General features: G+C 48.9%; 1 protein-coding gene and 1 non-coding gene across 2 annotated transcripts; one reads left to right on the plus strand and one right to left on the minus strand.

The window, feature by feature from the left end:
- Positions 1–1,310: 1,310 nt before the first annotated feature.
- Positions 1,311–21,488, minus strand: LOC149328518 (uncharacterized). Its single transcript, XM_089561129.1, has 3 exons — positions 21,485–21,488; positions 15,640–16,569; positions 1,311–1,348 (listed from the first exon to the last, which is right to left on the minus strand). The coding sequence occupies exons 1-3, from the start codon at positions 21,486–21,488 to the stop codon at positions 1,311–1,313; spliced, it is 972 nt and encodes a 323-aa protein (XP_089417255.1).
- On the plus strand, positions 19,447–19,520 carry TRNAT-GGU (transfer RNA threonine (anticodon GGU)). Its single transcript has one exon. It is a non-coding gene; the product is annotated as a tRNA-Thr (tRNA).
- Positions 21,489–24,437: the final 2,949 nt, after the last annotated feature.

The following is a 24,437-nucleotide window of genomic DNA, read 5'->3' on the forward strand; positions in this document are numbered from 1 at the left end:
GAAAGGAACTTCACAGTTTACGGCGACTGGCCTGCATATTTTTATAGCCTTTAAAAAGACGTTATGGTGCTCAGTGACTCTCAAGCTTCCGTCCCTGAGAAACGACTCATCTAGAACAGGTCTAAAAGCGGTGCTCGTTTTGGGAGTAGCGACTGCTCTGAGCATACTTAATTTAAATGGTGTACGGCCTAGAAGTTCGTGAAATTGCGCTCAACACTTACATAACCTTAATTCACAAACTGCACCTAAATGAAGAGAATGTCACTGCAACACATGCGAGGCAGTTGTTTGAGCATGCGACCGAAGAGAAAGCTGCGTCGAACCGCAGTGCAGCCGCACTTGGCAAGGCCAACAAAAACGTTTAATAGCCGGAAGAACTTTTTCAGCTTGCAGCGAATAGCTTCGAGTACCAAGGACACTTTTGGCACGTGTAACAAAAAAAAAAAGAAAATCCACGCACCTGTGCTGCATATAATCATTGGGCTAACTAAAATATCTCGTTAGAGATGTGGTTGCAGGCTATACGTCATAGAGAATGCAAAAAGGTTAGTGACTAAGCGACTCAGTACTCAGTGACTAAGCGACTCAGTGAGAACCCCATAAAACACAATCAGAGACAAACCAAAGAACAAAAAGAAAATGTTTTGCTCCATGAACACAGCGCGGACATATGGCGCGCTCAATAATCTCCATATTACGGGCCAATAAGAAAGTAAAAGCTTAAAACGCCATACGGTCCCACTACATAAGTCGCCCTCCTCATCAGCCTCGGCTCACAGCAACAGGAGAGCATCACAAAGCATGGCGCCTTCCGCAAACCTTCTCTGCTTTCTTTTGGTGGCCACGTTCACGGCGGTCCGCTCCGCTGACCCCGGCGACGGCGGTGAGAGCAGCAATTGCTTTTTTACTTCTGTCTTTATTCCCAAATTATCGCGATCCTCAAATCTGCCATTTTGAGGTACTGCACACTGCAATTACTGCTGCTAATGCCCTAGCGGAGCCTAGAGGAGTTGAAAATGTCGTACCATGTAGCGCAGCTTTGGCTTGTGTAGATATCTCAAACAGTACTGGTTCTATTTTATGTGCTTTCACCTGTAAGTCTGTGATTTGCTGAAGTCTAAACTACGCTCCTTCTCACTTAACGAGCTCATCGAATTCGGCCAACGCAGTGGCTAAATACCTGTGGAGCTCGGCCCGAAAGTTGTGGCTTGGATTTTGGCAACGGTTGCTCTCATTTCCAAGGAGGCGAAGTTATAGAGGTCCGTGTACTGCGATGTTAGTGCAGCGTAAAGAACCTCACGCGGTTTCCATTATCGGGAGTCCTCAATAACAACGTCCCTGATAGCTTCTGACAGCCATCATGAAACCAAACCAAAGTAACTTGCAGGCCGGATATATATATATATATATATATATATATATATATATATATATATATATATATATATATATATATATTGTAAGAAAGAGAGTTGGGGTTGGCTGCCTCAGCGGCTAGTGCTGCCGAAGGAGAGGAAGATGACAGAAGACGAAGCTGACGAACCACGAACCTTTACCACCCGATTCTTGGCCGATCCCCCAGAGTGGGTATGTGCCATTCTGTCGTAGGCTACAACCGCAACAACAACGACGAAGCTCGCGTGCGCGCTTGCGAACGCCGGTCTGCTGAGCAGCACTGCTGGGACAAGGACTGTGCCCGACCACAATAACTGTGCGAGTTTCCACATTACACTTGGTGGAAGTGCTTCTTGTTCTACGCCACGATACCCAGGCTACCAGGCTCTACCACGATGTCCGACACCTCGGTCCAACCTGCCCAGGCTGTCCGGTTCATCTGTTCCGGTGCCGTCCGTCAGCGCGACCCGACAATATTCAGCGGCACTGACGACACCGATGTAGAAGATTGGCTGGCCTCCTACGAACGCGTGAGCGCATACAACAAATGGGATGACGTCGTTAAGCTCACGAACGTCATCTTCTACTTGACTGACGTCGCCAACTTGTGGTTCCGCAACCACGAGGCGGATTTTACTACCTGGGCGGCTCTCAAAACCAGCCTGACTGACGTCTTCGGCCGCCCCGCTGTCCGAAAACTTCGTGCCGAACAACGTTTGCGCAGTCGTGCCCAAAAGAATGGCGAGAATTTCACCAGCTACATCGAGGACGTTGTTGACTTGTGTAAGCGGCTGACTCCATCTATGAGCGAGGCTGACAAAATCAAACACATTCTGAAAGAGATTGAGGACGACGCATTTCAAATACTTGTGTCTAAAGATCCTCAAACCGTCTCAGACGTCGTCTCTTTGTGTCAGAGCTACGACGAGCTCCGAAAACAGCGTCAAGCCACCCGGCGTGTCATTTGCCCGGACGACAACCTTTCGAGCTTGGCGGTAGGCGGTCCTGCTAACGATCAGGCGACCCTTCATCAGCACATCAAGCAGTTTGTGCGAGAGGAGGTCGGCCGTCAGTTATCGCTGGTTACCTCCCAACCCGCCCTAACGCCATCACTATCGCCTTCGATTCAGCGTGTAATCCAGGAGCAGGTAGCTGAGGTCCTCCCGCCCACTAATTCACCTACTCTGGTCACTGCACCGTTGACATACGCTGAAGCAGTCATCCGGCCACGACCTCAGCCGGTTCCTCCGACTGATGCGCCACCTGTCAACGTGTACCCTCAGCAGCAGCTCGCCCCTGCACTGCCATGCACTCACCATCATTTGCCTCGCACCGGTCCCCGCGCTGTGAATACGTGGCGAACCCCTGATAACCGCCCCATATGCTATGCCTGCGGTCTCGCTGGTCATGTGGCCCGCTGGTGCCGCACGCGCGGATCCGGTCCTTACGACTACGGGCGCTCGCCAACGTACGACGCTTCATTTCCCTCCGACCCTGTGTCTTCTCCTATGCCGCCTCCGAATTCCTCTCCACCTCGCTCCGACTCCTACAACCGAAGCCATCGGTCACCGTCTTCTCGACGCCGTTCGCTCTCTCCTATGCGCCGCCTTCCCCATCTCTTCAAGCGGAAAACTAGGCGCCGCAGTTCCGGAGGCATTAACTGCGCCGTCAACGACCGTCTCAAACCCTATGAACGTTATTGAAGTGATCGTTGAAGGTGTTACTGTTGACGCGCTTAATGACACTGGTGCTGCCGTGTCCATCATTAGTCGCAACTTGTGCCGCAAATTAAAAAAAGTGATGACGCCGCTTTCTGACCTTTCGCTTCGCACCGCCAGCGCTGACCCCATTCGCCCTATCGCAGCGTGTACTGCCCGCCTTGTCATCCAAGGCCTCTCATACACCATTGAGTTCTTCGTTCTCACCCGCTCCTCTCATGACATCATCCTCGGGTGGGACTTTCTGTCCGCGCATCACGCCATCATTGACTGTGCACGTTCGGAAATTGATTTGTCGCCGCTATGTGATGCCCTTGTGGACGCCTCCCCTGTTACCGCCGCGCCTATTCTCGTCGCTGACGACGTCGACGTGCCAGCTTTGTTTTCTGTTATCGTGCCGCTGACTTGTGCTGCTCTCTCTGACGCTACTGTCCTTTATTCACCCTCACCTTTTTGTGCGCACCGCAAGTCTGTCTTGCTCCCTCATGCCGTGCTCACACTTGCTGGTGGTTGTGGCACTCTGTACGTCGCGAACCCGTTGCCTTTCCCCACCACTTTACTTCAGGGAGAATCGCTTGGTACGGTTGATGTCATCGATATCGACGACGCTTCTCCTCCTGTCCTTGATAACCCTGACGCCCATGACATCAACGCCCTTACTCTTCCCGCCGACGTCGCCGACCCGTCCTCCCCGGATATGTTTTCCCATTCTGTCGATGCCGCTCTACCACCTCGCCAACGCGCCCAGCTCCTCGCTTTGCTGCAGCGCTTCCGCGCATCCTTCGACTCTCCTCAAGCACCGTTGGGTCGTGCCGCAGCGGTTCGCCACCATATCGACACTGGCAACCATGGACCCTTGCGCCAACGCCCCTACCGCGTCTCCTCCGCGGAGCGCCGCATCATTGATGAAGAGGTGAACGACATGCTACATCGCGGCGTGATCCAGCCCTCTCACGGCCCGTGGGCTTCTACGGTCGTGCTCGTCAAGAAGAAGTACGGATCCATTAGATTCTGCGCAGACTACCGCCGGCTAAACAAAATTACTCGGAAGGACGTCTACCCCCTGCCTCGTATAGACGACGCGCTGGATTGCCTGCAGGGAGCGGAGTACTTTTCTTCGTTGGATCTGCGCTCTGGGTACTGGCAGGTGCCGATGGCCGACGTCGATCGCCCAAAAACAGCTTTCATCACGCCTGATGGGCTGTATGAATTAAATGTGATGCCATTCGGTCTCTGCAAAGCACCTGCCACTTTTGAGCGTATGATGAACAACATCCTCCGTGGCCTTAAATGGCAGACATGCCTCTGCTACTTGGACGACGTTGTCATCTTCTCCCAGAATTTTGCGTCTCGTCTTCTTCGCCTCGAGAGTGTTCTTCGCTGTCTCAGTGACGCTGGCCTGCAGCTGAACTTAAAAAAGTGTGGCTTCGGCGCTCGACAGCTGACTATTCTAGGCCACGTCGTGTCCAAAATGGTGTACTCCCGGACCCTGCCAAGCTCCGCGCAGTTGCTGATTTCCCGAAGCCCACGTCCCTGAAAGAACTCAGAAGCTTTCTTGGCCTTTGCTCCTACTTTCGCCGTTTCATCAAGAATTTTGCTGCCGTTATCGCCCCGCTGACGCAACTTCTCGCTGGTAGCCACGACTTGTCGGCTTGGTCCCCTGCATGCGACGAAGCTTTTACAACGCTGCGCCAGCTCCTCACCTCTTCTCCGATCTTGCGCCATTTCGACCCTTCCGCGCCTACAGAACTGCACACAGACGCCAGCGGCATTGGTCTCGGTGCCGTTCTAGCTCACCGGAAACCTGGTTTCAATGAGTACGTCGTTGCTTACGCTAGCCGTGCGCTCACAAAAACGGAGACTAATTATTCCGTCACAGAAAAAGAATATTTGGCGATTATTTGGGCGATCACAAAATTTCGTCCTTACTTATAGGGCCGCCCGTTCGATGTCATTACCGATCACTTTGCCCTTTGTTGGCTGTCGTCACTCAAAGATCGATCTGGCCGCCTCGCTCGTTGGGCTCTGCGTTTACAAGTTTACGACATTCGGGTCACTTATCGTTCCGGTCGTAAACACTCCGACGCCGACGCTCTCTCGCGCTCACCTGTGACCTCTGAGCCTGAACCACCATCTATTTCCGCCCTCACACCTTCTCTCGACACTATTGATATGGCTTCTGAGCAGCGCAAGGATCCTTGGATTACTTCTCTTCTGGATTTCCTAGCCAACCGCTCAGCGCGCCTCCCTTCTAGAGCGCTCCGACGTCAAGCCCATCACTTTGCCGTGCACGACCACCTGCTGCACCGTCGGAACTACCTTTTCGATGGTCGCAAACGGCTGCTCGTGATTCCAAGGCATCTCCGCTCCGCCATTTGTGCCAGTTATCATGATGACCCGCAATGCGCTCATGCCGGTCTCCTGAAAACTTTTACCCGCCTACGCCTTCGGTATTATTGGCGGGGCATGTACCGTTTCGTCCGCCAGTACGTACGCTCTTGCCTGGAATGTCAGCGTCGCAAGAACCCACCACCGCACTCCCCTGCTCCTCTGCAACCTTTACCATGTCCCGCCCGGCCATTCGACCGTGTTGGAATTGACCTTTATGGCCCTCTTCCCATCACTGCGGCAGGGCACCGCTGGATCATCGTCGCCATTGATCATCTCACGCGCTATGCCGAAACTGCCTCGTTGCCAGCTGCGACGGCCTCTGACGTAGCCGGTTTCGTACTTCAGAACCTCATTCTTCGTCACGGTGCGCTTCAGGAATTGCTCAGCGACCGGGGTCGCGTTTTCTTGTCCGGCGTCGTGGAAGCCCTCCTTCGGGAGTGTCATATCGTTCACCGCACGACGTCTTCGTACCATCCGCAGACGAACGGCATGACCGAGCGCTTTAACCGGACCCTCGGCGACATGATGGCCAAGTACATTTCTGCCGATCACTCAGACTGGGACCGCGTTCTCCCTTTCGTTACATACGCCTACACCTCTGCAACGCAAGCCACTACTGGTTTTCCCCGTATTTTCTTCTGTATGGACGCGAGCCTTCCTCCATCATGGACACCATACCCCCTTACCGCCCCGATTCGTCCGAATTTACAACCGTCTCTCAGGCCGCTGGGCATGCCGAAGAATGCCGTCAACTCGCCCGTTCCTTTACTTCACACGACCAGCACCGTCAGAACAGCTCCCGCGCCGCTTCTCCCGGTCTGCCGCCGCCTTATCTTCCGGACTCCTTGGTTTGGCTTTGGGTGCCCTCCTCCAGCCCAGGACAGTCTACAAAACTGCTGAGCAAATACCAGGGCCCCTATCGCGTTGTTCAGCAGACATCGCCAGTTAATTATCTTGTTTAGCCCATCACGCCTTCGTCGGACCATCGGCGCCGCGGCCGTGAAATTGTGCACTTAGACCGCCTGAAGCCCTACTACGACCCAGCTCTCCTCTCGTGCCCTTAGGCCGCCAGGATGGCGCCTTTTCACCCCGGGGGTATTGTAAGAAAGAGAGTTGGGGTTTGCTGCCTCAGCGGCTAGCGCTGCCGAAGGAGAGGAAGATGACAGAAGACGAAGCTGACGAAGCTCGGGTGCGCGCTTGCGAACGCCGGCCTGCTGAGCAGCACTGCTGGGTCAAGGACTGTGCCCGACCACAATAACTGTGCGAGTTTCCACATTACAATGTATATATATATACAGGGTGTCAAGACTAACTTTAGCCAAGAGTTAAAAGATAAAATACTTCAGGTAGGCCAGGCAAACCACGCACGGACACCTACCAACCGGCTTGAGCATCTTAGGCAATTTATTGTTTTACAATTATTTAGCAATTAAGATAATTTTTCGCACGAGTAAATATTAACTTTAGACAGCAAATGTGAATAGAAATGTTGGAGAGCACGTTTGGAAACCCCCATTGTATTTATTTGCGATAAAGAAAGCTTGACGTGTATCATTTTTCCAAGCTCCAAAGTCCGCGAAATACAAGAAAAATTACGTGACTAGCGCATTCGCGTGCCACGATGTGCTGCTCTCAATCCTGGCTTGAGTAAACGAAATCAGCTGCTGGCAAGGCGCTAAGACCTCATTGCTCCTGCAGGCCGATATGTCGATGGTGGTTGCGGCGCAACTTGCGCCGTCACCCTTGCAGACTGGCTCGCGCGGGAGTCGCAACCACTATCGACATGTCGGCGTGCAGGAGCAACCAACGTTACTAGATTACCTGGGCAGTTTGCAAACTCCGCTGCAGTTCGGCGGCCAAACGTGGCCCCGGTCGGCTCCTTTTCGTGAGGTGGCGCTTTCGACGCTGTTGGCCCTCTCCGGCCGGTCTCTCGTCACACGAACTATCGCTATGAGACGAGCGCGCCGTGTTTCACGCCATTTTACGCCGGTAATTCCTGTTTATTTATTTATTTATTCAAGTTACCCCTAAAGGCCCTCCAGAAGAGGGTATTACATAGGGGGGGTACAATCATAAGTAATCGCGATACATTTTAACAAGTGTAACAAAAAAAATGTTAATTAAAACATAAGGCATCACACAAAGAAAAATTGAACACTAACAAAAACAGCAAAGATTTACACATTTCCGTCACAGCGAAGAATCTCTTGGAATTTTTTATTGTTAGTTTCTGTGGCGATGACTGATGGCAAACTATTCCATTCAGTGATAGTACGGGGAATAAATGAATTTGCATAAGACGATGAATGACAGTTTACGCGTTTAACTTTGAAAGAATGATCACGGCGTGGAAAGAGAGCATCACGTGACTGAAACAAATCACGGCGAAGGGATGGGTGGTGATGAAGCTTATGGAAAAGGGTTAAGCGAGCAAGTTTACGGCGATATGACAGCTCTTCCAGTTGAGCACGTTTTTTTAATGCTGAAACACTTGTGAAGGGTGAGTGGTCTGAAAATATGAAACGAACAGCACGGTTTTGCAAGGATTCAATGTTAGTGATTCAACGTGGGCTTGAATAGGGTCCCAAATGGCCGCCGCATATTCGATTTTGGGGCGTATTAGAGTTATATAAGCAAGCTTTTTAACGTGTATAGGGGCGTATCTGAGGTTACGTTTAAGAAAACCAAGTGAGCGGTTAGCAGATGCTAGGGTGAGGTCGATATGGTGATGCCATGTTAGGTCAAACTGAAGGTGCACCCCAAGGTACTTGTATGTTGATGTTAGTTCCACAGCATTGTCATTTAGAATATAAGTGGTTGGAATGCGAGCTGTACGGCGAGTGAAAGATATTAGTTTAGTTTTAGAAACGTTTAATCTCATTAACCATGATGAGCACCAAAGCTTACAGCGTTCAGGTCAGATTGTAGGGATTGGCGGTCACTGTCTGTAGTAATGTTACAGTAAATTACGCAGTCATCAGCGAAAAGGCGAAGTCTAGATGTTACACAGGCAGGTAGATCATCAATATAGATTAGGAAAAGCAAAGGCCCTAGCACGCTTCCTTGTGGTGCCCCAGATGTCACATTAGCAGATGAAGAGTTAGAATTATTAACGGAGGTAAACTGAGTTCTAGATGATAGAAAGTCCTTAATCCAAGCGAGCACGTTAGGGTGTATATTAAGCTGTGCAAGTTTCAGTAGAAGTCTTTCATGAGGAACCCGATCGAAAGCTTTTGAGTAATCCAGGGACACTGCGTCGACCTGAAAGCCCGCGTCAAGTGATAATTGTAAGTCATTAATAAAGCCAGCTAATTGAGTATCACAAGAAAATCCCTTGCGAAAACCGTGCTGATAATCGAAAATAATGTTATGATCTTCGAGATAGCTGATGACTTGGCCGTGAAGATATGTTCAAGTAGTTTGCAAACAGTGCTGGTTAACGAGATGGGTCGATAGTTTAGTGGAGAGGAACGCTCACCTGATTTAAATATAGGTATTACTTTGGCTATCCGCCAGTCATTAGGAATTAATCCTTGTGATAATGATTGCGACAACAAACGGGACAACACAGCGCTAATGCTTTGGGATGTGTTCTTCAGCAACTTATTGTTGAAGCCGAGGTGATCCGAACTATTGGTTATTTTAAGATGGTTTAATAAAGCTAGAATACCAGTTTCATTAATAACTATTTCAGGCATGCAAATATCTTGGATTATATCTAAGTCAGGGAATGAGCTAATGTCTTCTTTGGTGAATACTAATGAGAAGGCGTCGTTGAAAACCCGAGCACATTCATACTCTTTAATTATGACGCCGTCGCTGTCAGAAAGCCAGGATGCCGGGTTGAAAGCCAGGATTTATGATGCGCTTGAACTTACGAGGGTTGTTGGTTAGCAGAGATGACAGGTCATGATTGAAAAAGTGACGTCGAGTGGATTTCAGTAGTGACTGGTAGTCCTTGTCGCATTTCTTGTACTTTTCCCACGCGCTTAGAACACCATTTCTCACTGCCTGCCGGTAAAATCGCTTTTTCTTGTTATTCGCACGTCGCAACTTCTGGGCTAACCATGGTGCACTGCTGCTACATCTAATGGTCATTAGAGGAACGAAATCATCGATAAGTTTATTAAAAGTACTCTTGAATAAATCCCAGTTTTGCTGAACAGTGCGCAATAAATTTTGATTAATGAACTCGGCGGAAAAAATTTCAAATTCGAAATTTATTTTTTCAAAGTTAGCTTTGTTGTAATATCTGATTTGTAACACGGAGATATTTCCAAGATAGGGCACAAATATTATTCTGAATGTGCAACTACAGTTGCGAATGGTCCTGGGCGGCAGTGGTACGATCGGGATGTCTGAATCATTGGCTATTTCGATGAGACATCTGCTTCTTGGTCGGGTATAGATTTTTCTTTCATTTACTTCCCTCCAAACTAAATGACTCTTTCCTTACGGTGAGCCACGACACGGTAAATGAGTCGCATGTTGCCGAAAATATCAAAACCTAAGGCCAAGTACCATCAGTTTGAAGCAAGACAGTCAACGATGCATACGTGCTTTTTAAAGGGACAGGCAGGACTACCAGCGTGAAACTTCTACGTTATTAAGGTCATAATGCGCGAAAAATGACGGTCATAGCGCAGGTCAGATTGAAATAAGTTTATTCAGTTCATATAGGAATAAAACATATACACCCTAACAGGAGCCAGTTTTAATGGGCGAAACAGTTACAAGAGACGTGCTTTTACAAGAGACAAGAGACGTGCTAGCGAAAGGTGCATTCTCGTAGCAATAACAAAGTTCAGTATCTGAGAAGTGAATGCCGACACGTGCTCAGCACAACCCAAGCGAGCAAGGCTGCACTTGTCTAGCTCTTCCAGCACTTTCCAGAAAATGTTTGCAGCCTTGGCGATGGTCAGTATGAACTGCGGTCGCACATTACGTAGAGCGCTTATCTTTCCTTCGTTTGGGAGCAGACAGGTCGACAGCTCGGCCGCGCCGAAACACGGACGCATAGCTCGGGTGCACCGACGCTGTTGCGCTTCTGTGTTAAGTTGCAGCCGGAGCCAACGCCGCACGAGCTGCGTCGCTCGAAACGCACTTATATAAATCTGGCAAGGACACAGAGGAGCAGCGATCAACTTGCAGCGCAGTTTAATCCAACAAAGAAACGCCTGGCACAAAAACACGTCGATATATGGTCTTCGCTGACGTAGTAAGCGCGGCTACTGTATCGAGAAGCCGGTCAAACAGCGACGAGAGCGCCCCCGCTCGGCGGTACAGGCAATGGCGACATCCGCGGCGTCGGAGTTTGCAAACTGAAAAAGTAATCTAGTAAGGTTGGGAGCAACAAGTCGTCGCGCCTTCCCAGCAGCTGATTTCGTTTACTGAAGCCAGGATTGAAAGCAGGAGAATCGAGGAACGCAAATGCGCTGGTCACGTGATTTTTCGTATTTCGCGGATTTTCTTTGTAGTTCGGAAGAAAGATGCACGTGAGGCTTTCTTTAGCTAAAAGAAATTGAATGGGGATTTCTGAAGGTGCTCTTCAACTTTGCCATTCACATCTGTAGGCTGAAGTCAATATTTACGCATTTAGAAAAAATATATCAATCACTTCTTAATTAATAGCCATACAAAAGATTGCCTAGGTGGGTAAGCCAGCTGGTAGCTGTACGTAACTGGTTTCCCTGGCCTAACTTAAATATCTTAGTTTTAACCCTTGGGTAAAGATAGGCTAGACACATACGCACATAGGTCAGTTACATTGAACGCTACAACCAACCGGACTCTTCGTTTTCCCTGTGTCTATATATATATATATATATATATATATATATATATATATATATTGTAATGTAACGTTACAAAGAAGTCTCCTGCGCCGAGGAACACCGGCAGCCAGTCAGGTCAGCACGAGACGAAGCAGAGTCACTTCGTCTTTCTCCAATGGCCCGTTGCGTTCTTCCTCATCTTCTAAGGAAGGCATGTGTCATTGCCCCCCTTGTTTGCAGCATCGCCTCGATGCGGCCGACTAGGAGCATACTGGTGAGCTACGGGCTGACAGATAGTGGGCTAGGTTGGTACAGGAGGAGCACAACCCAAAACGGGGCACTATCAGTCTCCAGATCGGTCAGCAGGGCGGCCGTGGTAGGGTTTCATTCGGACGACGTGTACAACGTCAGTGAGCTTGCGTCGTCTGCGGCTTGAGGGGTCTGGGGTGGCAGATTCTACTTCGTAAGTAACGTCACTGATGCGGCGGAGGACACGGTATGGTCCGAAGTACCGGCGCAGTAATTTTTCAGACATTCCGCGATGGCGAACGGGTGTCCAACTCCATACTTAGTCTCCAGGCTCGCAGGAAACGAAGCGCCGTCCCTGGTTGTGCGCGATCAGCGTCTACTTGCTGTTGTAGGTATATGCGCTGCCGTGCCAGCTGCCGCGCTTCTTCTGCACGCTGAGCAAAACTAGCGACGTCCATATCAAGTTCACTTTCGCAATCGGGGTATACGGGCAACATCGTATCCAGGGGAGTGGTCACTTGGCGGCCGAAGACAAGCTCGAAGGGAGTAATCCGCGTCGTCTCTTGAAGTGCCGTATTGTATGCGAACGTGGCGTATGGGAGAATTTGATCCCAGGTCTTATGCTCTATATCCACGTACATGGACAGCATGTCGGCCAGAGTTCTGTTCAGCCGTTCCACCAGGCCGTTAGTCTGCGGGTGGTACGCCGTGGCCCGTCTATGGCTAGTGTGTGTAAGATTCAGCACTGCCTTAGTCAGGCGGGCCGTAAAAGCTGCCCCACGGTCGGTAATAATAATAGCCGGGGCGCCATGGCGCAATACGATGTCGTGAACAAAGAATGCTGCGACTTCGGTGGCAGTTCCATTTGTGAGCGACGCGGTCTCAGAATACCGGGTCAGGTAATCCATCGCGACAACAATCCAACGCTTTCCATTAGTTGACTTTGGAAAAGGGCCAAGAAGATCCATTCCCACTTGTTGGAAAGGAGTTTTCGGTGGAGCAATAGGTTGAAGAAATCCGGCTGCTTTCATGGGGGGGAGATTTTCGACGTTGACAGTCACGGCAGGTTTTAACATAAGATCGTACTGAAGGTAATAATTTCGGCCAAGAATACTTCGCTCGAATTCTGGCAAACGTGCGACTAACTCCCAAGTGGCCGGCGGATGGTTCGTCGTGACAAGCGCTCAAGATGTCAGGCCGTAGGTTCATAGGTACTACGAGTAGGAATGTCTCTTGTGATCTTTCAAAATTGCGCTTGTAGAGAACCCCACTTCGTAAAGTGTATGACTGCAAGCCACGACGAAAAACAGGCGGTACCCGACCACCGCGGCCTTCTAGGTACTCGATGAGTGGCGCCAGCTCCTGGTCCTTGCGTTGAAGGTCAGCCATATGGGATTGAGTAATGGCCCCAATGAAGGGAAAATCCTCGGCGTTTTCCACTGCAGCGGAGTCTAAGGGCGCGCGTGATAAGCATTATGCGTCTTGGTGTTCAAGTCCCGACTTATAAACAACGGTAACATCATACTCTTGAAGACGAAGGCTCCATCGAGCCAAGCGTCCAGACGGGTCTTCGAGGCTGGCCAGCCAGCACAACGAATGATGGTCGTTGACAATACGGAAGGGTCGTCCATACAGGTATTGTCGAAACTTGCTTATGGCCCAGATTACCGCAAGACACTCCTTCTCCGTCGTTGAATAGTTCGCCTCCGATCGGGATAGTGTTCGACTCGCGTAAGCTATAACTCGTTCTACGCCATCTTGCCACTGCATAAGTACAGCCCCAAGGCCAACGTTGCTGGCATCAGTGTGGACGTCAGTCGTTGTGTTTTCATCGAAATGGGCGAGTATGGGGGGCCTGTGGAGGCGGCTTCGGAGCTCCTGGAAAGCTTGTTCTTGATCGCCTCCCCACAGGAAGGGTATGTCTTCTCTGGTTAGGGCTGTCAATGGTTCAGCTATCTTGGAGAAATCTTGGACGAAGCGTCGGTAGTAAGAGCAAAGGCCCAGATATCGCCGAAGTGCCTTTTTATCGCTGGGACGTGGAAAACTTGACACTGCGGTAGTCTTGTCGGGATCAGGGAGAACGCCCTGTGCACTGACAACATGGCCAAGAAAGCGAAGTTCTTTGAAAGCGAAATGGCATTTCTCCGGCTTGATCGTTAATTCTGCGCCTTTGAGTGCTTGAAGCACAATGCGCAACCGGTCCAGGTGTTGCTCGAAAGTAGGCGAGAAAACGACGACATCATCTAAGTACACTAAGCACGACTGCCACTTCAGACCTGATAAAACCGTGTCCATCATACGTTGGAACGTGGCCGGCGCAGAGCAAAGACCAAACGGAAGCACCTTAAACTCGTATAGGCCGTCGGGCGTCAGAAATGCAGTCTTCTCTCGGTCTCTCTGATCCACCTCGATTTGCCAGTATCCGCTTTTGAGGTCTAATGAGGAGAAGTACCTGGCATCGCGTAGACGGTCGAGGGCATCATCAATCCTGGGGAGCGGATAGACGTCCTTTTTGGTCACGTTGTTTAGTTTCCGGTAATCGACAGAGAATCTCAGGGTGCCATCTTTCTTCTTGACGAGGACTATTGGCGACGCCCATGGGCTCGTCGAAGGCTGGATCACGTCGTCCGCAAGCATCTCATCCACTTGCGTTTCAATGGCTTCACGTTCCTTGGGAGAAACCCGGTACGGCCGTTGGCATACCGGTAACGTGGCCTCATCGGTTATGATGCGGTGCTTGGCGACAGGAGTACGGCCGACCTTGGAGCCAGTGGCGAAGCAGTCTGCGAAATCAGTCAGAAGAGCCGAGAGAAGATTCCTTTGATCGGGCGTCAAGTCCGGGCTAATTTTAACGGTTTGAAGGAGACGGCAAGATGTAGCCTCCTCTTGAGGGTTGGCCCCGGCGGTGCATAAACGAGGCGAGGCAGTTACGTCGTGAAGGAAGGCAACAGCCGTTTCCTTGGCGAGGTGCCGCATCTCCTTAGCAAAATTCGTCAGGAGGACAGTAGCACAACCGTTATGGAGTTGAACGAGTCCTCGAGCAACGGCTATCTCCTTCTCGAGAAGTAGCGGGAGGTGCCCATCCGCGATGCCCTCGTAGTCGTGAAACAAGTCATGACGTACAAGAACAAGCACACTAGACCGTGCTGACACCCTCACGTCATCGTCGACAATACGCAGAACGTTCAGTTCCGGATCCTCGATTTCAATGCGCTCCACGGCCCGTTTCGTCTAGAACGTCACACGCGCTTCTTTCAGGTCAATGACAGCGCCGTTAGACTGCAGGAAGTCTAGGCCAAGGATCAAGTCTTTCGAACACTCGCGAAGTACGACGAATTCTCCGACACTTGCACTTGCCTACAGGGGTAATCAAGTGACTCCCCGCCGTGCGAAGTTTCGGGCCGGACCAGTACGTCAAAACTTTCTTCAATTCGCGGGCAAGGCCGTGGCTCATTACCGAGTAATCAGCACCGGTGTCTAGTAACGCCGTTACATGGGCTCCATCAATCTTTACTCGCAAATCGGAGGTAGTGTGTCGGATGCTGTCGCCACCTGTCCCAAGCGGAATGTCGTCGTATCGGTCGAAGGTAGCCCGTCGGATGCTGTTGCTACCTGACCCCAGCGAAATCTCGTCGAGTCGGCGTGACGAGGACGGAGGATCTTCACATTTCGCGACATCAGCGACCCTCCCTCCGAAGGCCGCTGACATTAGCTTTCCCGGCGAGGGCTGGGAGAGCGTCGGCGTCGGGGATAGCTCGGACTTGAGGAACGGTAGCTTGTCGGGGACGTAGACCGACGCTCTTGGTAGCCGGACGTAACAGGATGCTGTTGCGCAGCAAGGTGGCTTGCGATTTCAGTAGGCTGCTCGCCATTTTGAGGGCAGGGGTCGTCTGGTGCGAAACCCCGCAGGCCGACGCGGCGGTACGGGCACGCCCGGTAGAGGTGACCTGCTTCACCGCAATGGAAGCAGAGGGGCCGACGGTCGCGGGCCCGCCATACTTGACTCTTACGGGGTCGCTGATAGGTTGGCGGAGGGGTGTAGCGAGGAGGACCCTGCGGCTCCATTGCTGGAACTGCGGTGTTGATACTGTGGTCCTGCGTGGGAGCCCTACGTAGGACGGACGCGTAGGTGGGTCTCGCGTCGAGCTGGTAGGAAACGTCAGGAACTCGCTCAGCTGCCATACGCACCTCGTCCCGGACGACTTCAGCTAGTGATGGAAAGGACGGCGTGTTGCAAGGCATCCGGAGTGCTTGCAGTTCTTCTCGCACGACAGAACGGACGAGGTTGCGTAGTGCATCCATATCGCCACCGCCCTGCATAGGTAGTGCGTCGGACCCAATGATGTACACGTCGCGATTGTATTGATGAGCCCGGTGTTGCAGCGTCGTCTCCATGGTGGTAGCCTCACTGAGGAACTCCGCAACAGTGCGCGGTGGGCTGCGCACTAGTCCTGCGAAAAGTTCTTGCTTCACGCCCCGCATCAGGTGGCGCAGCTTCTTGTCTTCTGGCATCTGTGGGTCTGCACGCTTGAAAAGCCGCGTCATGTCCTCATAAAACATGCGCACGCTCTCGTTTTGGCGCTGGTTGCGCGAGTGCAGCGCAGCTTCTGCTCGCTCCCGGCGGTCGGTGCTTGGAAAAGTGGCCTTCAAATCACGACAGAAGGCTTCCCAGGATGAAAAGGAAGCCTCATGGTTTTCAAACCATGTCCGCGCCGACTCTTCAAGAGCAAAGTAGATGTTGTGGAGCTTACGCTCATCGGTCCACCCGTTATAACGTGCCACACGCTCGAAGGCCTCAAGCCAATCCTCGGCGTCCTCGAACACGTCTCCATGAAAAGACGGTGGTGTTCGCGGCTGATGGCAGAGGATGTTTGCCGGAAGCCTACTCTCAGATCTCATTGCTGCAGGTGTTACAGGGCCCCGAGGCTGCGTCCTCCTGGTAGCGGCCGGTAGGGGTCCAATTTCCGGGGGCTCTCCACCTAGGCGGCGGCCGAGGCGCTGATGTACCGGAGTAAGCTCCGTAGTGAGAGGTAGATTATGCGCTGGAAGAGTACCCAGCACCTCCACCAGATTTGTAACGTAACGTTACAAAGAAGTCTCCTGCGCCGAGGAACACCAGCAGCCAGTCAGGTCAGCACGAGACGGAGCAGAGTCACTTCGTCTTTCTCCAATGGCCCGTTGCGTTCTTCCTCATCTTCTAAGGAAGGCATGTGTCAATATATATATATATATATATATATATATATATATATATATATATATATATATATATATATATATAAGGAATAAGAAAATCTTCAAGGCAACTGACTAAATATATAATAAGTTGGGGAAGTCACACTGAAAAACTTAACAGATTTATTCAACGTTTCGACCAGGGACTGGCCTCCCCTGGTCGAAACATTAAATAAATCTGTTAAGTTTTTCAATGTGACTTCCCCAACTTATTATATATATATATATATATATATATATATATATATATATATATATATATATATATATATATATATATATATATTATAATGAGAGAAGCCAACCGCTACAGAAACCATGGGACAGAGGGGATTTTCTTAATTTATTTATTTTGTGCTCTTGTTCGATTTAGAATAATACTAAGGGAGTAATCACTCATTGGCATCCACCCGAGCGCAGCCATACGGCTACAAAGGAAAGCTATACAGCTTTCTCAGGAACTTCATAGTTACAGAAAAATTCGTCCTGGTCCGGGGTTCGAACCAAGGACCACCGCTTCACCGGAGCAGTCACTCTACCAATTGAGCTAACCAGGACGGCAAGCTTATGGTAGGACGAGAGCGAATTGATCGATAACTCGAAGTCGGAACTGTGTTGGTCAAATATTTAGGGGAATCCCCGAAGGTGGAGTAGATTTGTAATAAGGGAGTGATTACTCATTGGCATCCACCCGAGCGCAGCCATACGGCTACAAAGGAAAGCTATACAGCTTTCTCAGAAACTTCGTAGTGAAAGAAAAATTCGTCCTGGTCCGGGGTTCGAACCCAGGACCACCGCTTCACCGGAGCAGTCGCTCTACCAATTGAGCTAACCAGGACGGCAAGCTTATGGTAGGACGAGAGCGAATTGATCGATAACTCGAAGTGGGAACTGTGTTGGTCGAATGTTAAGGGGAATCCCCCAAGGTGGAGTAGATTTCTAATAAGGGAGTAATTACTCATTGGCATCCAACCGAGCGCAGCCATACGGCTACAAAGGAAAGCTATACAGGTTTCTCAGAAACTTCGTAGTTAAAGAAAAATTCGTCCTGGTCCGGGGTTCGAACCCAGGACCACCGCTTCACCGGAGCAGTCGCTCTACCAATTGAACTAACCAGGACGGCAAGCTTATGGTAGGACGAGAGCGAATTGATCGATAACTCGAAGTGGGAACTGTGTTGGTCAAACGTTTAGGGGAATCCCCCAAGGTGGAGTAGATTTCTAATAAGGGAGTAATTACTCATTGGCATCCAACCGAGCGCAGCCATACGGCTACAAAGGAAAGCTATACAGGTTTCTCAGAAACTTTGTAGTTAAAGAAAAATTCGTCCCGGTCCGGGGTTCGAACCCAGGACCACCGCTTCACCGGAGCAGTCACTCTACCAATTGAGCTAACCAGGACGGCAAGCTTATGGTAGGACGAGAGCGAATTGATCGATAACTCGAAGTGGGAACTGTGTTGGTCAAATGTTTAGGGGAATCCCCCAAGGTGGAGTAGATTTGTAATAAGGGAGTAATTACTCATTGGCATCCACCCGAGCGCAGCCATACTGCTACAAAAGAAAGCTATAGAGCTTTCTCAGAAACTTCGTAGTTAAAGAAAAATTCGTCCTGGTCCGGGGTTCGAACCCAGGACAACCGCTTCACCGGAGCAGTCGCTCTACGAATTGAGCTAACCAGGACGGCAAGCTTATGGTAGGACGAGAGCGAATTGATCGATAACTCGAAGTGGGAACTGTGTTGGTCAAATTTTTAGGGGAATCCCCCAAGGTGGAGTAGATTTCTAATAAGGGAGTAATTACTCATTGGCATCCAACCGAGCGCAGCCATACGGCTACAAAGGAAAGCTATACAGGTTTCTCAGAAACTTCGTAGTTAAAGAAAAATTCGTCCAGGTCCGGGGTTCGAACCCAGGACCACCGCTTCACCGGAGCAGTCACTCTACCAATTGAGCTAACCAGGACGGCAAGCTTATGGTAGGACGAGAGCGAATTGATCGATAACTCGAAGTGGGAACTGTGTTGGTCAAATGTTTAGCGGAATCCCCCAAGGTGGAGTAGATTTGTAATAAGGGAGTAATTACTCATTGGCATCCACCCGAGCGCAGCCATACGGCTACAAAGGAAAGCTATACAGCTTTCTCAGAAACTTCGTAGTTAAAGAAAAATTCGTCCTGGTCCGGGGTTCGAACCCAGGACCACCGCTTCACCGGAGCAGTCGCTCTACGAATTGAGCTAACCAGGACGGCAAGCTTATGGTAGGACGAGAGCGAATTGATCGATAACTCGAAGTGGGAACTGTGTTGGTCAAATGTTTAGGGGAATCCCCCAAGGTGGAGTAGATTTCTAATAAGGGAGTAATTACTCATTGGCATCCAACCGAGCGCAGCCATACGGCTACAAAGGAAAGCTATACAGGTTTCTCAGAAACTTCGTAGTTAAAGAAAAATTCGTCCTGGTCCGGGGTTCGAACCCCGGACCAGGTCGAATTTTTCTTTAACTACGAAGTTTCTGAGAAAGCTGTATAGCTTTCCTTTGTAGCCGTATGGCTGCGCTCGGCTGGATGCCAATTAGTAATTACTCCCTTATTACAAATCTACTTCACCTTGGGGGATTCCATTTGACCAACACAGTTCCCACTTCGAGTTATCGATCAATTCGCTCTCGTCCTACCATAAGCTTGCCGTCCTGGTTAGCTCAATTGGTAGAGCGACTGCTCCGGTGAAGCGGTGGTCCTGGGTTCGAACCCCGGACCAGGAAGAATTTTTCTTTAACTACGAAGTTTCTGAGAAAGCGCTGTAGCCGTATGGCTGCGCTCTCGTGGATGCCAATGAGTAATTACTCCCTTATTAAAAATCTACTCCACCTTCGGGGATTCTCCTATACATTTGACCAGCATAGAATAATACTGAATATGTTATCGCTTAAAGCTAATTGATTAGAAAAGCAAAAGAAAGAACAACCACATGCCGCCTGTGGGACCCGAACCCACGACCTCCGAATTACGCGTCCGGTGCTCTACCAACTGAGCTACGGCGACGGCTGTCAAATTTTCTGCTTTCGGGGGTATTTATGTTTACAAGTGACCGAACCTTTGAGAGTGTTCATCAGCGCCACCCACATTCGTAAGCGACGGACGTAGTACGTCCTGAGTTACTGCCGGTGTGACGTTACGTCATCGAACGACGAGGGTGAAAGCTGTGTGAGAACCCTCTTATGCTTCCTATGGCGTCAAGGCTGCCAGAACCGAGGCCCTCGCTAAGCAATTAAGCAAACAAGGGAAGGGGATTGAGGGACTGGTTATAAATATGAGAGAAGCCAACAGCTACAGAGATCAAGGGACACAGGGGATTTTTTAATTTAGTTATTTATTTTGTGGTGCTGTTCCATTTAGAATTTTCCTGGATATTCTATCTAAATTTCCTCCCACTTCGTCTAATTACGCATGCGAGACCGCGGCTCTCGGCGTGAAGCACTTCCTCGTGTGGCGCAGCTGTTGCATATGGCACTCTGCCTTGAAAGAGCGTACAGCGAGGGGCGGCGCGGATGGCTTTTCGTTCTCGGCAGCGTTTTCCTTCTTGGTGCGCAAAACCGATGAATCACTGTGCTGGCAGATTAGATCACTTTCTGAGCGACTAGGCTTGCTGCCACCTGCTGTTACGCAGCACTGTGGCAGCGAGGATATTCGGTGCACTTATCTGATTCGAGCTCCATTCATTCTCTTCACGTGAGGAACTGCTGGCAAATAGAAGAACGACTGTGAGGTAGTGTGCGGAATGCGCTTTTATTCTGATATATCGGAGGACAATTTGTATTTTCACAAAAATGGTGAAAGTGACGGGCCTTGTTTTCAAAGCAGCGGTGGAAACTTTTAGTTCTTTGTTTTGTGCGGCCTTTGCGTACGATTGCACCTGCTACTGCCGTGCCATTGAAAGAACCAGAGCCTGCGTTCATGTCGTCTCCATTGGAAAATGGCTCGGTCAAGTACACGACAGCAGAAAAGGTCGATGTTGTGCTATCGATGGCATAGATGTATGGGTACACCTCTCTGCCGATCAGCCTATACGCCTCTCGCCGTCCGAACTGATATGTTGAAACTAAGCCGATGTTTGACAGTATTTTCAGATGTTTTTCTAGATTAAGCTCAGTTCACCAACAACGAGAGCGAAAGAACATTATCAATGATGACCTCGAAATTGATGTCCTTGCCCCTGTGAGTGCACTGCTAAATGCAAGTGTCAGGGAGATTTCTGAACGATGCGGGAAAAGTGTCACAACAGTGCTGCATATATATATATATATATATATATATATATATATATATATATATATAGCGAAGTATACGCTTCGTTAAAGGGAACATATTTATTCAACTCGACGTTTCGATCGGAAGACCGACCTTATATATATATATATATATATATATATATATATATATATATATATATATATATATATATATATATATATATATATACATACATGAGAGAAGCTAACAGCCACAGAAGCCAAGGGACACCATTGAGTTATTTACTTATTTATTTTGTGGCGTTGTTCGATATATTATATTACTGAATATGCTATTGCTTAAAGCTAATTAATCAGAAAAGCAGAAGAAAAAGCAACCACATGCCGCCGGTGGGATCCGAACCCACGACCTCCGAAATACGCGCCCGGTGCTCTACCGCTGAGCTACGTTGACGGCTGTCAAATCTTCTGCTTACCCATACATCTATGCCATCGATAGCACAATATCGACCTTTTCTGCTGTCGTGTACTTGACCCAGCCATTTTCTAATGGAGAAGACACGAACGCAGGCTCTGGTTCTTTCAATGGCACGGCAGTAGCAGGTGCAGTCGTTCGCAAAGGCCGCACAAAACAAAAACCTCCCAAGTTTCCACCGCTTCTTAGAAAACGAGGCCCGTCACTTTCACCATTTTTGTGAAAATACAACTGTTCGTCCCATATATCAGAATAAAAGCGCATTCCGCACACTACCTCAAAGTCGTTCTTCTATTTGCCAGCAGTTCCTCAGGTGAAGACAATGAATGGACCTCGAATCAGATGGGTGCACCGAATATTCTCGCTGCTGCAGTGCTGTCTAACAGAAGCTGGCACCAAGCCTAGTCGCTCAGAAAGTCATCTAATCCGCCAGCACAGTGATTCATCGGTTTCGCGCACCAAGAAGGAAAACGCTGCCGAGAACGAAAAGCCATCCGCGCCGCCCCTCGCTGTACGCTCTTTCAAGGCAGAGTGCCATATGCAACAGCTGCGCCACACGAGGAAGTGCTTCACGCCGAGAGCCGCGGTCTCGCATGCGTAATTAGTCGAAGTGGGATGAGATTTTAGACATGCGCATCTCAGCGCTCAGGCTTTTACTAAATTTGTACAAAATGAAATAGTCCTGAAAAGCAAATGCCTCCAATTTTTCAATATAAATATGCTTGCTCGCATCAGGCAATAAAAATGTAATTGAGGATTTTCAGGTAAATACTTTTTTTAATGCGCGCACATATTACCCCAATTTGTGTCCTCCTAGCCGCATTGCCCATGAGCAAAAGCGGCATTAGGCTGCGGCGTTTAGTATTTGAGAAGAAACCAGTAAAGTCTGACTTTTAGCACCCTGCATATATATATATATATACATGATGTCCAAGCTAACTTGGACCAAGGTTTAAAAAAACCTAAGCGTTCTTCAGATTTGAAATCACTTAGATGTTGTTAGGGGTCATCTAAAGTTACAGTAGTATTTTTTGCTCGACCTATTTGAATAATTAGTCAGATAAGTAAATTAACTTTTTAAATATAGCTTTCAACATTCAGTCATAATAAGTAAAGTTGTGAAGCTCCTTAAATATGGTCCAGCCGACGCACTTCCAAGTGAAGAGACTTAGCGTGGCCGTTTTTAATCGGGAAAAATGAAAGCCCGCGGAGTTTAAAACATACCACGTGACAGCGTGCTCCGTGCGCCCGAATGCGCTGCGAATACAGCGCTCTCATCCGTGCTTTGTAAAAAACATCATTCGCTTCGCGCCTTTCGTGCTGCCCAACACAACGCTTCGCCTTGTGCTTGGTTCCAAGGTAAGCGCCACGGGGTTCTGGCGGCAGTTGATGATGATGAAAACGTTTATTTAAAGCCACAATGCCTTAGTTGAAGGGAAGGCTGAAGAAAACGTGGGTCCCGCTTCTGAGGCGATAATTGCGCTCTAACGTTACCAGATGGCATGCGGAGGAACGATGGCGATCTTACGAGTTCGAATTTTGGAGCAAGATCCTAACAAGCAACGACGATTCTAAGAAGCTTGGTAACGTCGTGTGAATCACGCTGAGGAACGGGAGCCGCGCTTTCTTTATTATAGGTTATTCCGGTAGAAATACCAAGCTCGTAATGAACCGATGTCTCTCTATTAGTCTCTATCAGGCGAAACTTACGGTTACTTTTCCTTCACCACTGAAAGCTAGAAAGGCTGTGCCACTTGCACTCAAAGGTTTTTAAACTTTGCTAGAGCACTGTCGTTGTTAAAGGGCAACATGCCAATACTTTAAGCCAGTATTCTTCAAGGGCTTTATAACTGAATTTATTTGACTCAATTCAAAAGTGTTAAGCTGACGAGTGGCTCAAAAAAAAAAATAGGACTGATGTGTGGCATCTTTAAATAAGAATACGTGTAGTCGCAATGCAAAACAGTATTGCACTTGCAAATTATACATTTTCTTTCGTTTTCTTAGGCTTCTGCGTGAACCTGACACTGCCAGACATTGCTGGATTGGGAGCGGTAATGAAATATCTCCTTGTTACATATTTTGCGTGTCGTGCACGATAAAGGTGGCAAGGTTCACTGTTATGGAATTGTTGTTTGTCGACAGTATACTATAATTTTTTCAGGACAGTTAGCTTAACTTCTTATAGTAATCATCCTTTTTTTAAAGTAAATTTAAAATTGCGACATATGCTAATAATAACGGCTAATAAAAACGTTAAAGTGTATTGTATTGATATCGAGGATAAGAAATAAAATGCGTGATCAACAGACCAGTAACTAACACTGCTTATCACGAAGCCCGAAAACTGGAGCTTAACCACAGCGAAGAGCGGTGTAACAATTGACGAATGATCGTTAACCGAAGCAAACGAAATCTTCTGTCCGCTACCCGTCGCTACAGAATTCATGCTTTTCAGTACCAAATCGCGAGCAAATTCATACAATCAATATCATCCTTAAAAAAATTAGCCATCCTAAAATGAAATTTGCAAATTGCTAAGGTAATATTATCAGCAGCTAATGCTAGACTAGCATTTCTTGAACTTCACTTTCTCCTCACTACACATCATGCGAGAATGCAAATACTTGTTTGGATCTAAATTATAATAAACATCGGACAAGCAGAACCCTCCCCATTGTATCCTCCTAAGCGATCTCGAAGCAGTCGAAAAGCGCTCTGCAAGACTTGTCCATTCTTTATAATCGAAATGTCACGAGTATATCATATTCTATTTAGCCTCTTTCCGTCAGTCGCTACACAGTCATCATTTGATTTTACCGCAGTTTCCGTTGCCAGTCACCTAATCATGCACCTTATCTTCCGAGCACCGCGATTATCACAACACAAGCCATTCGCTTCAAGTTTTAAGTCCTGGCGCCCAAACTGTAACCTTTTCCGTCTTATTCTTTCCC

Source organism: Amblyomma mixtum, chromosome 9 (genome assembly GCF_055824585.1).
Source record: "Amblyomma mixtum isolate Tamu chromosome 9, ASM5582458v1, whole genome shotgun sequence".
Lineage (NCBI taxonomy): Eukaryota > Metazoa > Arthropoda > Arachnida > Ixodida > Ixodidae > Amblyomma > Amblyomma mixtum.

What these genes read in the sequence shown, in the direction of transcription:
- LOC149328518 (XM_089561129.1), bottom strand. An exon ending in CACCTACGCGTCCGTCCTAC is followed by an intron (nt 1,349 to 15,639) that starts GTAGGGCTCCCA and finishes GATGGCTGTCAG; the next exon opens with AAGCTATCAGGGACGTTGTT.